Here is a 13,523-nt window from a genome sequence, read left to right as displayed (position 1 = left end):
AACTGAGCAGTGGGCCTCTATTTGTGGTGAGGTGCTTGGATAGAATAAATGTGAACATTGAGCAGCAGGCCTTTTGATAAAGATATCTGTGATGTACAAAAGTACAGTGAGTTCCTCATTGTTGTTGTGATGATGCTGGCATAAAACTATAATGATCTTGATAGTAGGGAATTTGGTAATGAATGACTATAAGAAAGCTGTGATAGTGCTGAAGATATATGGACAGTAAGGTATGGTAACAGTTGTGTGGTACTGAGTGTAATTAACAACAATGAGGACTGTGGCAATTTTGCTATTTTTCATGGAAAATGCCCAGATTGTATCCCTAATGAGCAACCAATATAAACAGTAGAGGAATTTGACTCCTCAGAGATCCAGTATGCGTAAATTGTTTTTCCTTTGTTCATAAATTGATTGAGATGGGTTAGCAGTAGCCACACCATGCAACAAAATTAAATGACCACTTTTTTGAAACCTCATAACTGTCTCCCATAATGATGTCACATGGGCACCAAATTTCACCTCAATTTTGCCCATTACTGCTGTGGATGTGCCACATAGTCCAGACTATATGTCATGATTGGCAGGAGATAGGTTTTGTACACGGTCCGTTAAACTCTTAAAGGGGCTACTTTGTTTAAGATTAGGTTTTGTACTTTGTGGCAGAAGCTGGATGCTTTTGCTACTCTGTTTAAAACTTCTAGTTTGTCACTTCCATCACCTGACATAACACTACTGAGATAACTGAAACTTTTCACACATTCAGCCTTCTCTCCTTCCAGTATGATCTTACAAGGTGTAGGTGTTCAACTCATGGTCATTGCCACTAACTTGCTATTACTCACAGTCAAATTTAATTTTTTAAATTTTGTATTCCAGTAATCCAGCCTCCTCTGAACCTTCCATCTCTCCTCAAATGGCAATGTCATCACAAAAAGCAAAAGCATTGAGGTCTTCATTTTTTATCTCCTTGATATCTTTCATGACTTTGTCCATTCATTACTAGTATGTTCTCTAAATGTATAATAAGTTCAGCAGTTACCTTTGCAGAAGTAGTTTTCACATTAAAACTAACAGTGCTCTTTAATGAGCTCCAGTCTCTGTCAATATAACTTCAATTTCTCTTCCACTATTGTATACAACGAAGTTTCTTCATGAACCCCAGATGCTATTATGGCACAAAATACAATATCTCTAAAAACCTGTTGTAGATTTGTGACTTCTCTTGAATGTTCTAATTGAGTGAATATTGGTATTTTGCCCTGTTTGGAAGTCTGTAAGATCCAATGTGACAACAGCATAATGTAACATTATATACTCAGAGAGATGCTGGTAACTCATAACATTTCCAAAGATATACAGGAAGGTAATGAACAGTCTGACAAGCTTCTATGGATGTTGCAAAGTAGATTGTGCTGAGAAATAACTGTTACGAAAAAAATTCAATACTTTGTGCTGTTTGATTGATTGATTGATTGATTTTTATTGCCCAAAAACAAAACGTTTACGGGGATGTAAAGCTTGTATAAGCAACGTCAAAAATGTACAAACAACAATGACAATAAATACACAAATAATTAATCTATGTCAGAAATTATGCTCACAGAAATCTTCCATTGTATAAAAACAATTCTGAATTAATAAAGTTCTTACAAATATCTTAAATTTTTTCAGCTCCAGACTCTTAACTGACTCTGGTAGTTTATTGAATAGCTTTAAAGATGTGTGCTTGAAGCTGTTTAGAGTTTTGGTATATGAGCAGTAGTCTTTTCTTACATCATTACAGTGTCATGTGTTATAACTATGTACATCAGAATTCAGATGAAAACTAGACAAGTTCTTTTTAATGTACAAGAGACATTGAAATATATATATACATGGCAAGGTCATAATACTAAGTTTAATAAATAATTCTCTATAGTGAGGCCTAGGTGGTACTTTACATATCAGTCTGACAGCTTTTTTCTGGGCTGTAAATAAGCATTTTGAGTAGCAATTATTTCCCCCACAAGATTGTCCCATACGTCAAATGAAAGTGAATATAACTAAAATAGACAGAAAGCAAAATTTTCTCATCTACTGTTGCTTGTAATTTTCTGATCATAAATATTCCTTTAGAAATTTAATTAGCATTTGAGTTAGCAGATGAGATCATTGTGCTTGCAGATTCAAGCAGTCTGCCAGAGATGGCGTTATAGAACGAGTTCTTCATTTGGTTTCCTAAAACTGAACAAGAATGTGATACAACACCTGGACATGGAATGGTATCAAGGATCAAACCTGAGCCAACAGCCTAGCAGTCTCATGTACTATCATCTATGTTATGTGAGCAAGTGATACTAACAGTATCCGGCAGGCTGCTTGAATTTGCATGTGCAATGACCTGACTGGCTAACTTCAGTTTTAGTTAAATCAGGAATGGGGCAACATATCTAACTTTTTCCCTTAACAATTATTTCTCAGCACAACATACTGTGCAACAGACATTAAAGGCTTTCCAGACTGTTTCTGATCATGCTATGTAATAGAAAGCAAAAAATAGAGATAATGCAATTGTGTGACAAATAAGAACTCACTCTGTAAATGTGGTTCTTATAGCAAGATGTTCATATTCTTTTGTCCAATCTCTGAACAACATAGAGTGATAATAGCAGTGACTTGTTTACATGCCTTTCTCCAGTGGCTGATCCAATGTGTTTGACTATTTAATTACCATGTAAGTCATGTTGTCAATAAGCATTCAATATTGTTAGATTTGAAACCAAGCTACCTTTGTACTGAGATACAGTAAATATGACAAAGTTACAAGTTTTTAGTCAGGCAAGATGTAGCCTCTTCAATAGATGTGTGACACATTTTGAACCTCCCTGCACAGGAAAAGCATTTACTGTGCACCATAGTGTTCAGCCAGAAGGTAGGCAGTAGGTTTTCATCTCTAGCATTGTTACTGAGCAGACATAGAGCCAAAAATAAACAACTTTCAATTACATGACGTTGACAATACTGCTAAACTAGTACACTATGTCAAAAGTATGTCATACCGGACAATGACAACTAGCAAAGAGCTTTTATGTATATGTAGTGTTTGTTCTTTCAGACATGTCCTAAATGACAGACACCAATTTGATCCTGCAGCCACTATGAATCAAGACACAAAGGAATTAAGGACATTAGTTGCCATTGGATATCGATTTATATCAATGCAGCAAGTTGAAAATTTGTGCCAAACCAGGGTTCAAACCTGGGTCTCCTGCTTACTACACAATTGCACAGACCATTACACCATCCAGGCACAGTGGTCACCACACTCACTTGGACTACCCTAGCACACCTCCTGCCAGACCCAAATTCTCAACTTATGCCACACACTACTGAATGTAGTGCCCCTGTTCATTAGCCTATTACTCACAGCATTTCACCAATTCCAGTAGGAGTTCAAGCTTGGTGCACACCTGCACTCAAGGGATCATTGGCCATCATTGCATTAATCATATATATGAGGTGTCTGTTCTTTCAGATGTGTTCATAGCACTTGTCTTTAGTTGCTGTTATGTAAATAGCAATCTTATGTTTTATCCAAGTTACTATCTTTCCACTATTTGGTCGGCATAAGATTCCTAAATTGTCCCGTTTACTGACACACACACACACACACACACACACACACACACACACACACACACACAAACTTAGGGCATGTCAGAAATACTTTTGCAAACTTTGAGGGTAGATTCTTTGCACAAAAATGAGGAAAGCATCCATATAATAATATAAACATATGTGCAAAACTTCCTCATTTTTGAGTTATTGATAAAAGGATGTTTGACAAAGTTCTCAAGTTGAAAACTCATAACAAATATTCAAAATGATCTCCACATGCTTGTGAGCATGCATGGACTGTCACACCATTCCAAATTCCCCCACATGTTGTTGAATGGTTTTTCAGGCTTTTAAGACAGTTTGATGAAGCATCTTTGCATTAAAAAGTATACTGCATAAACCAGTTAATTTTGGTTTCACCATAGATGATAATGCAAAGATTTGCTGGTTTTGGGAACATACAGATTATACAACCATCATGGTATGTACTATTGAGTGTATTGTGGAGGATGTGATTTAAATGTTCAAGAACCACAACATGTATAAACCACATACTTCTTATTTGCAGGGGCATGCTAAAACAAGTCTGGAGCAATGTTCTCAAAAAAATCCTTGTAGGCACCACCTGTAATATATTCTGGGAAAACTTATGGACCTATCAGAAAATTATATGCAATTCCAGCCTACACATAAATCTTCAGCTGCTGCAATTTCTTAGCTTGAATTTTTCAATTTCATGAGCAATCTAGAAGAGTTGTACAATATCAGGGTTAAAAACAGAATTCTGCTGCACAAAGTAGCAGAACATTGCACACCTGGCTTTAATGGCTCTCAGAGATATGTGTGTTTACCATGTATAATAATTATCAGTTCAGTGTGAACTCCAAATTAAACATAGTCCCATTTCACATCAGTTATTTTACACAATTTAATTAGTAATGGTGATCCTACTTTAAACGATATTTTCAAAAATATTCTCAGATTCTACAAGTGTAGTCAGCCATTCAGGTAATGGAGATGTGAGACCTACTTCAGAAAATCACAGTATTTTCAGCCATGATCCTTGATCTCATTTGTAGTGGGATGAAAAATTTTGACCTCCCAGTGAGATACCTGAATGTACTGAATGCCACATCTTCACTGAGACATGTTGAACAATTGAACAGAATGTTTAGAAGCAAGTGATCTTTGCTTCTGTTTTGGCATTAATGTAACATGAATTACCAATTAAATTGGCACCTAGTTTTGATGTGTAACTGACCAGAAAGACAGGTTTTCTGATCTCCATTGGTTTCTTCCAAAGCATACAATTATTTGAAGAGACAAAATTATCCTTTGTTCTGCCATTCAAAGCTTCAAACATAGATGAGGTAGCTTAATTAGAGCTGAAGTAACACTGTTGGAAACCTTTAAAGAGTTAGCCTTTTTGTCAATAAAATGAAAACTGATAGTTGAATAAATTACATCTGCTAATATGACACTGCAGCTGATGGTGGCCCACAGCTTATTTGCAACATGCAAGCAACCAGTATACAATAACTAGTGAGCTCTTGGAAAGAATAATAAAATATCTGGAAGGAGGTCAGCAACATGTTGTAAATATTGCTTGTGACATGAGATCCAAAAATTTTAAAGTATGTAAGCAGCTTTGGTTATCCACAAATGAAATGTATTCCACAAACCATACAGATCCTGACAGGACAATATATATATTCTGTAATGTGCTCATTTTTGAAACTGTAAAGAAATCACTGATTACATGAAGGACTCTTTTTTTCCAGACATCATGAGTGTAACAAAGACATTAATACAAGGGTGGTTTTTCACTTGTATTTCATATTTCAGATGTGTGCCTGAGTATTACTAGACATGCTTGACAGAGTGTGACATTAATCAAACAATGGAATCTCCAGGTAGGAATATCAATGATGTAGGAAAAGGTAGTTTGCTACTTACCATAAAGAAGACACATTAAGTTGTAGACAGGCACAATTAAAGATACTTACATTAAGCTTTTGACCACAGCCATCATCAACAAAAGAAAAAGTCACACCATTCACACATGTAAGCATTGACAAAAAATTTTTGGCATACAGTCACTTTACTATAGCATACCATTTCTTCCATCCTAATAACTGTTTGTATTGTGACACAGCAATATTAATACCATATTGCAGAACAACCACTCTGTACCCATTAATACTGGTATTTTCATGCATTTTGATAAGGAAAGTGACAAGTGCAGTGTGAAAAACGAACTGGAAAGTAAGGTAGGAGCAAGATCATGCTACTATTTACACAGTCTAATTTCAGTTCTTTAACCTCTTTGGTTTCCATTCACAAAAATAATTCAGAGTTGGTTTGCAACTAATTTGCTGCAAAATTTTATCCTACTGAAACTGTTGTAATGACACCTCATTAACATTACAGCATTGTAACAAGGTGTAATTGGAGGTGGTGGAGATGATCACATTTTCATTCAATAAATTCCACTCATTCCTAACAATTTTTCCTTCTACTTTCCACATGGACAGTTTGTTGTCAAGGACTATCTTGAGACCATCAGCTGCTTCTAATCAAACTAGCTCTATATGGTTCTTTCCCCTGCCAGTGTGAAAATACTGCAGTTGTCTTTATCCAAAGCATTGAAATACCAAACATTGTTTGAATTTTATAATAAATTCAAAACTGCCTGATGAAGATGCAGTCCGTATTTTGCTTGAAGCAAAATATGTTTGTCTGCATGGCAGTTGTACAAATACAAATTTTTGAATGTGTGAAACTGTAGGTACTGCTAGTAGTCAAATATGTCTGGAAGAAAATGAAGAATTCTGAATTTTAAACAGGAATTCAAGGTTGTGTGAAAATTTTGTTTTGTTTTGTCATTTTCATGTCAGGGTTTATCTGAAATTCTTTTTGCTGTTGAAATGAGTAGTTTGCTGATCTATGGTACAGAAAGCTTCTCAAATATAATACTATCTAATACATTAAATTAAATGTAAAATTAGATAAAGTTGATTTAGCTTGTTCACCCAGTTGATGTGTCAGTCCAAAATCACTGATAAAGTGTTTGGAGCAATATTATATTTCCTTCCCATCCTACTAAAACTTAGTCTATACTGTCAAATTTTCATACTTCAAAAATACACATAGCCTGCAATCTTGCATACATGTTGTGCTCATGAAATAAGTCCATTCTAATCTTATATCTGCCTATTTACATGTTACTGGTTTATATATAGAATTGTTTAATGACACACTACTTCAGATTAAACACTGAATTTACAGCAGGACAGAATGTGTCTGTCATATTATGTTATTTTCCTAGTGATATTAATACATAATGATGATGAAAGTTCCTTTAACATCCTCAAATCACAAATTAGAACTTAATGCTTTATATAGCTGTGAAATTAGTTTGCCCTAGCACCTTAATGTCAATGCTACTAAAGTATATAATAGACGCAATACTTACATTGTATTATGGTAGTATTACTGATCTAATATGGAGAAATATGGCATATGTTTTTTTGCTATGACTAGCATCCTTCAGCCTGTAGGAAATTTATGAAATAGCAAAAAACTTATTTATGCATCTGTGATTGCAAAGAGTGCAACTAAACAACAGCAACCTAAAGTAGCTCTTAAACTATTTTTACATTTTCACTGGACTCATTATTGAATTACTTTCAAATACTGACTGTAAAACAGATAGAGACAAATCTGGATAGAAAAGGATGTAAACTTATATCAATCCCAAAAACTAACATGTGCCTGTTAGAAAATGCAACACATTAATGCAGAAGAAATAAAAGAGAAGCAGAAGGATGAAGAGTAGTTGGAGGGGAAATATATATTCAGAGCTGTAAGTACCAGATTTAAAGTTACATAACTTAATTAAAATTATTATGATTGTTGCAGAAAACTAATGGCTTTTATATGGGACAGCTCACGTCTAGAATTTGAAGCAGCCCAAGACTGCGAACTTGTGACTGCTGGAGAGCTCTTTGGTCGATCTGGATATGGAATTGGACTTAAGAAAGGCTCACCCTGGGCTGACTCAGTCACTCTTGCCATTTTAGACTTTCATGAAAGTAAGTAAACATTGTTTAGAAAAGAAGCATACAGTTTGACAATGGGCAACTTTTAATTATTTGTGAAACCTATTTCAGTGACCAGTGAAACCTATTTGTTTTAAGTAAATGTGAGAAACCTACTTACCACATTCCAGACTATGGAATTAACAATTGGCAAGCTGTTCCATTCCACATAACTTTGAAAGATGCTAAGTATCCATCAGCAGTAATAAAAACCATCAAAAGGCTCAGGATGCATCCATTCATTCATTTATTCATTGTGTTCCATTGACTCCACCAAGAAAAATAACCTTCATGGATGTGGACTGAGTTAAGATATGCATTAACAAAAGACAAGGAAATTATAGAAACTTAATACACACACTGTATAAAAATGAACTCCCATTATAGGCCTTCTGATTAATGATATTAATGCTTACACCATCCAAATTTAAACATGTAAATGGGAAAGAACACTTGTTTCTGCCACTGTCTGGCTACTGTGTAAAGTAAATATGGTTTTCAGAAAGGGATTAACACATGTTTTTGCATGCTAAGCCCACTTTGCAACAAAAGTGGTGTACTGTCAGAAGAGAGTACATGTTCCAGGTTCCCTGTAGTCCCAGCTCTGCTGTGGTATGGATAACTGGTGCATCACAGTGTACAAATGAAATGCATGGAAACCGTAAATGTACTGTAGAATTGAGATACATGGGACAGTATGATTCTTTTGTGAAAAAATCTAAATTGCATACTGATTAACCATGAAATTCTGGTGGATGTCAACAGTTTGACCAGGGCCACACAGATGTGGATGAAGCTGATCAGGAAGGAAAGCCATAAACATCAACCATAAAGGACAATGTCCAGGCAACTGAAAAAGAACATGTGGGGGGGAGTGATTTTCTAATGATGAAGATATAACATGGAGGCTTGTAATGGCTCTATGACCCATGGAGTGGATTTCTATCATTGAGAAGCTGAACAACTGGTAGAATGCTCCATCCATTGTTTACAGAGACTTGATGACTATGTTGAAAAATAGTCAAGTATCTGTGTCACTTTGAAGTGTAGCACAGCATTCAAACAAAAGCTACTTCACCTGCCATAATAATGTGTAATGAACTTTTTAGCATCCTCTCATGCTAATGTGGCACAGTTGGAACACTTATCTTACTTTAATTCACCCTGTAGATGTCAAAGCTTTACATATTATTGTATTCACCTACTTTAAGTGATAGCTTGACTTAGCTGTCTGCAGTTGTGCTTCAATTGTGGGAACACAGACGTCACAATGAAAGTTGGGCAACACAACATTAACTTTCACTATATTTTAACATAATTTCCATCACACATATAAGGATGTGCCAGGAGCAATAGTAAATATTCAGGGATATGACAAAAATGCTCATCTGAAGCAAAAAACTTCAAGTGGACATACACCCTATTCCAAATGGTCTCCAAGATAGAACATGTTTAATGTACATTTCCGTTTGGGCTAATGGCACACATGCATGTCTTGCTCACCCAACCTCTTTTACATTTCATTCAAGCCCAACATACCTCATTGCTTTCAACCTCTTTGAAGTTGACAACGGGATACTTGAACATTTGATGTGAACTCTTCAACAGCAGTAATGTGATATGTGCAATAATTCTTAGAGGTAAATGTGTTAAAAATATATATTTTTGATGCTTTGTAAACTGTATGTTGTAATGTGTACTACCTGTTATGCATGTGTACATGTATGAACCAGACAATGTGTTGATTACTGCTTACCACATAGCGGAGATACTGAGTTGCAGATAGGCACAACAAAAAGAACGCCAAACAAGTGGCTTTTGGCCAAAAAGGCGTTTATTGGAATTAGACAACATATACATACACATACATACTCATGCAAACACAACTCACACACATATGACCACAGTCTCTAACTGCCTAGGCAGTGCAGTCTAGTCTCAGGAGTTGTATTTGTGTGTGTGTGTGTGTGTGTGTGTGTGTGTGTGTGTGTGTGTGTATGTATTTGTGTGTGTTTCATAATGTTGCATTAGATGCAGTTACCAAAATGTACAACACACAACAGAGTAATGCTACAATCCTCAGACAGATGCAAAAGTACTGTAATGTGGCTACAGTCAGTGAAGGAACAGCTCAGCATAGCATTATTCTGCTGCTCTTCCACTGCACTCAGTATACTCATTCACAAGGTGCATATTGGCCAACTCTTCATCATTAAGCCTATCCATAGCACTGCTGTGTGTCACTGCTAATGCACAACTAACATTGCCAAAAAAACAAAACCCTAGACAGAACCTACACGGCAGGATGCAGACTTGAGGCTACCAAGTTAAAGAAGGCGTCACTGCTTCCAACGTTACTACTGTCAATGGAAACAAGACACACAGTGCATATCATTGATATCTGGGCTGTTGTGCACTATTTTCTGTGCAACATAGATCCAAAGCTAATTTGGGGCAAGAAACTAAATGAAATGCGATAACTCCATAATGAACTGCTGGAGACTATGTGTCCCTTATACCTATCAATAACTATAGGTAAGCACTGTTACAATGTGTTTTCTTGGTATGATCTTAGGACTTCTTGCTAATGTCACAGTCTAATGCTATAATGAGAACTCCTGTGAGAATCTATACGTTTTCTCTTTCTTAGATCTGATATCCAATTCAGCTGTGTACATAATTTTAACAAACAACAAATGTTTGTCTTCCATGTCCATATACACAGGATGTATAAAAACATGTTAGAAGCTTTATCAATTTTTTCTTGATGTCATAACATTAAAAAGTTCATGTGAACATGGCTGTGAAAATCCTCTGTTAAGGAGGTGTGAAATGATTTATCATTCACCCATAAAAATGATGCATTTACCAAACAAGTTTACAGGTATGAAAGGATTTATTACTCATAGTAAAAAAATGGTACATTTAATGAACATATTTAGATTTAGAAGAATTGCTCAAAGTGACCATCTCTTGCTTCCATGAATCCCTTGAGCCTGCATTCCATACTTTGCTGTAAATTGTGGAAAATTCCTGCTGTGTTCTATATTTGGTCAAATCCATTTTGTATTGACTCCCGCAGAAACACAAAGGATTTTAAACGCCCCCAAAGGTATAAAAATCCACTGGATTCAAATCAAGTGATCAGGCAGACCATGCAAGTGATCCGTTCAACCAATCCACCTGTTTGGAAACTAGTTATTGACATTTTGGTGAATAATCCATGTAATGTTATGTGGAGCACCATAATGTATAAACCACTTTCGTTAGATGATGACCAGAGGCACATCATCAAGTAAAAAAGCAACTCATGTTTGTGATACTGCAGATACATTTGCCCAATAATATTTTATGCCACACCACACGTTGAGGGTGAACTGCTGCTAATGTCTGATTTGCTGCACTTCTTGAAGGCTTCCATGAGCCTAAATATGAGTGTTATGGTAACTGAAGATACCATCACATGAAAAGTCATCCTTATTGGTGAATAGTGAAAGTCTGCCTCATTTAATCCATGCACCCATTGAAGGTGGTAAGGATACAGAAGATTTTCATGCAGAATGTTCCAGATTGTCATGTGATTAATGCTTTCCTTTGTCACAACTTTCCTTGTACTAGTTGATGCATTTTCAGCCACAGTATGAAGAACCCATTATTTAAAGTTGGATTTTCAAACATTGTGTGGTCTCCCACCATCCACAGCTCTCTTCTCAAATGAGACTGTCTCTAGCAAGCATTCAAATGTTCTTGCACAAACTAACTGTCTCCCAGGATAATGTTCAGCATAATGTTGATGTGCCATTTTGCGATCTGTCATTTCAGTCACCAAATGTGTCATTGTGATTTGTTGTGATGGAAGTTACTCTAAAACAGAACAAACAACATTCAGACAAAAAGAAGCAAATACCATGAATAACTGTCAACAAGAAAGTGATTAAATGTAACAATTAAATGGCCAAAAGCTTTAAGTGTGAAAATATTTTTGTTGTGCCTATCTGCAACTCAGCATCTCCACTATATGGTGAGAAGCAAATTTCATTCTCATAAATTGTTACATTCCATTCTGGATTTTCCATTGTCTGAGAAAGTCATTAAAAATGCACAGTTGAAGTTAATTATACAACCACGAGTCACTACAGGGAATTCATTTCATACCTTTCTTACAAAGGATTTTTGGAACCATGTCCATATGAACTTTTTGTAATGTTTTGATGTCAAGAATAGAGTCTTAAGATTTCTAACATGTTTTTATATGACTTGTATTTTCAAAACATTTCACCATGTAACTATAAAATACTGAAGGATATTATTGCATTAACGCTAACAAATAGTAGGGATAATAAACATTTACTGAACACAAAATTAGCATTCTATAGCAACATATTAAACTGTCCATTAGTCTACAAAGGAAAACAGTAATAGTTCCTGATTGAAATTAATTCAAGTCCACACATAACTTTTTTGTGTCTGTATACTGCAGTTTTATTAAGCACTGTCTCAGAGAATTCTTATTTATTTATTTATTTAACCTGATCAGATTAGGACCTTCACATCCTCTTTCACATGGGAGTGGGGTTTCACACATGTAGTATCTTTTTTACATCATAATTGGAAATAACAATAGTTGTAATATGGCAAACAGTAATAAAATGATTTGTGTGTCTGTAGAGGCAATGTAAATAGTACTTATTAAGAGCCAATAAAATTAATAATGGCAGTACTTCTACTGCTGTTCCAATAATAATAATAACAATAATAATAATTATTATTACTATTATAGTGGCAGATATAAAAAGAATTTATAGGTGTACAAAATATATATTTTCTGATGTGGCAAGTTCTGGAGAAGGGAAATTTAAGGAGACTGCACCAGCTAAGAATACTGGGAAATGAGGAAGACCTTGAAACTTCCTGGCAGATTAAAACTGTGTGCCAGACTGAGAATCGAACTCAGGACCTTTGCCTTTCGTGGCCAAGCTACCCAAGCATGACTCATGCCCCATCCTCACAGCTTTACTTCCGCCAGTGCCTAATCTCCTACCTTCCAAACTTCACAGAAGTTCTGGAGAAAGACTTGTTGGAAGAAAGACTATAAAGGGTTAATGATGCATACACGGAAAATAGTAGTGATTATTGTTGCTTCAGTAGATATGTCATTACCTTTCTTTTGGAACTGGATATATCATTCAGTTCTCTGATGCAATGAGGCAGGTTATTCTAGTGTCAGGCACCTGCTACTGAAAATGAATTTGAGAAAGTTTCTGAACAATGATATGGGACAGAAAGGATTTTGCTCTGATAGCAGTGAGTGTTTCTGCCATGTTGTTCAGGCAAGAGCATTAAGGTTAAGGAGAGGTATGTGGGGCAGTGTACATTGATAAAACGGTAGAGGAGATAGAGTGTACAGAAACCACTGTGCTTGTCTGCATGCAGCAATGATAGATGTGCATATGATGGTGATATATGGTCAACGAGTTGAAAGTCACAGATAAATCAGACACTGGCATTTGTAACCTGTTCCATGTCCCATGAGCTTTCCTGGGAAAATCCTTACAGGATAACATTGCTGTAATCAATAATCTGAAGTGTAAGTATTTGTACAAGTTTCTTTTTCAGGTCAAAGATGCTGATGCCTTTTTTCCACATTGCAGCTATGTGGTTAGACCAATTTAGATTTTCATCTATTATTATTCCCAAACTCTTTTCTGAGGGAGAGAGGTTGATATTTGCCCCATTTAGGATTAAAGATGGTAAGGAGTCCCAATACTTTGAACTAATGAGCCTAGAATGACAAACCAGTATCACTTGGATTTTGGAAGGGTT

The 13,523-nt window shown here is 35.8% G+C and overlaps 1 protein-coding gene across 1 annotated transcript in view; it reads left to right on the top strand.

Moving 5' to 3' along the window:
* The window catches only part of LOC126184960 (glutamate [NMDA] receptor subunit 1), a 513,057-nt gene that overhangs the window by 479,429 nt on the left and 20,105 nt on the right, over positions 1 to 13,523 (top strand). Inside the window, exon 16 of the mRNA XM_049927654.1 lies at positions 7,522 to 7,694. Coding sequence (XP_049783611.1) covers positions 7,522 to 7,694 — 173 coding nt within the window. The remainder of the gene's footprint in view (positions 1 to 7,521; positions 7,695 to 13,523) is intronic.

The sequence above is a fragment of the Schistocerca cancellata genome, chromosome 4 (assembly GCF_023864275.1).
Source record: "Schistocerca cancellata isolate TAMUIC-IGC-003103 chromosome 4, iqSchCanc2.1, whole genome shotgun sequence".
In the NCBI taxonomy this organism is placed as follows: domain Eukaryota; kingdom Metazoa; phylum Arthropoda; class Insecta; order Orthoptera; family Acrididae; genus Schistocerca; species Schistocerca cancellata.
Note: the sequence above shows the minus strand (reverse complement) of the source record. Positions and strands in the feature narration are given on the sequence as shown.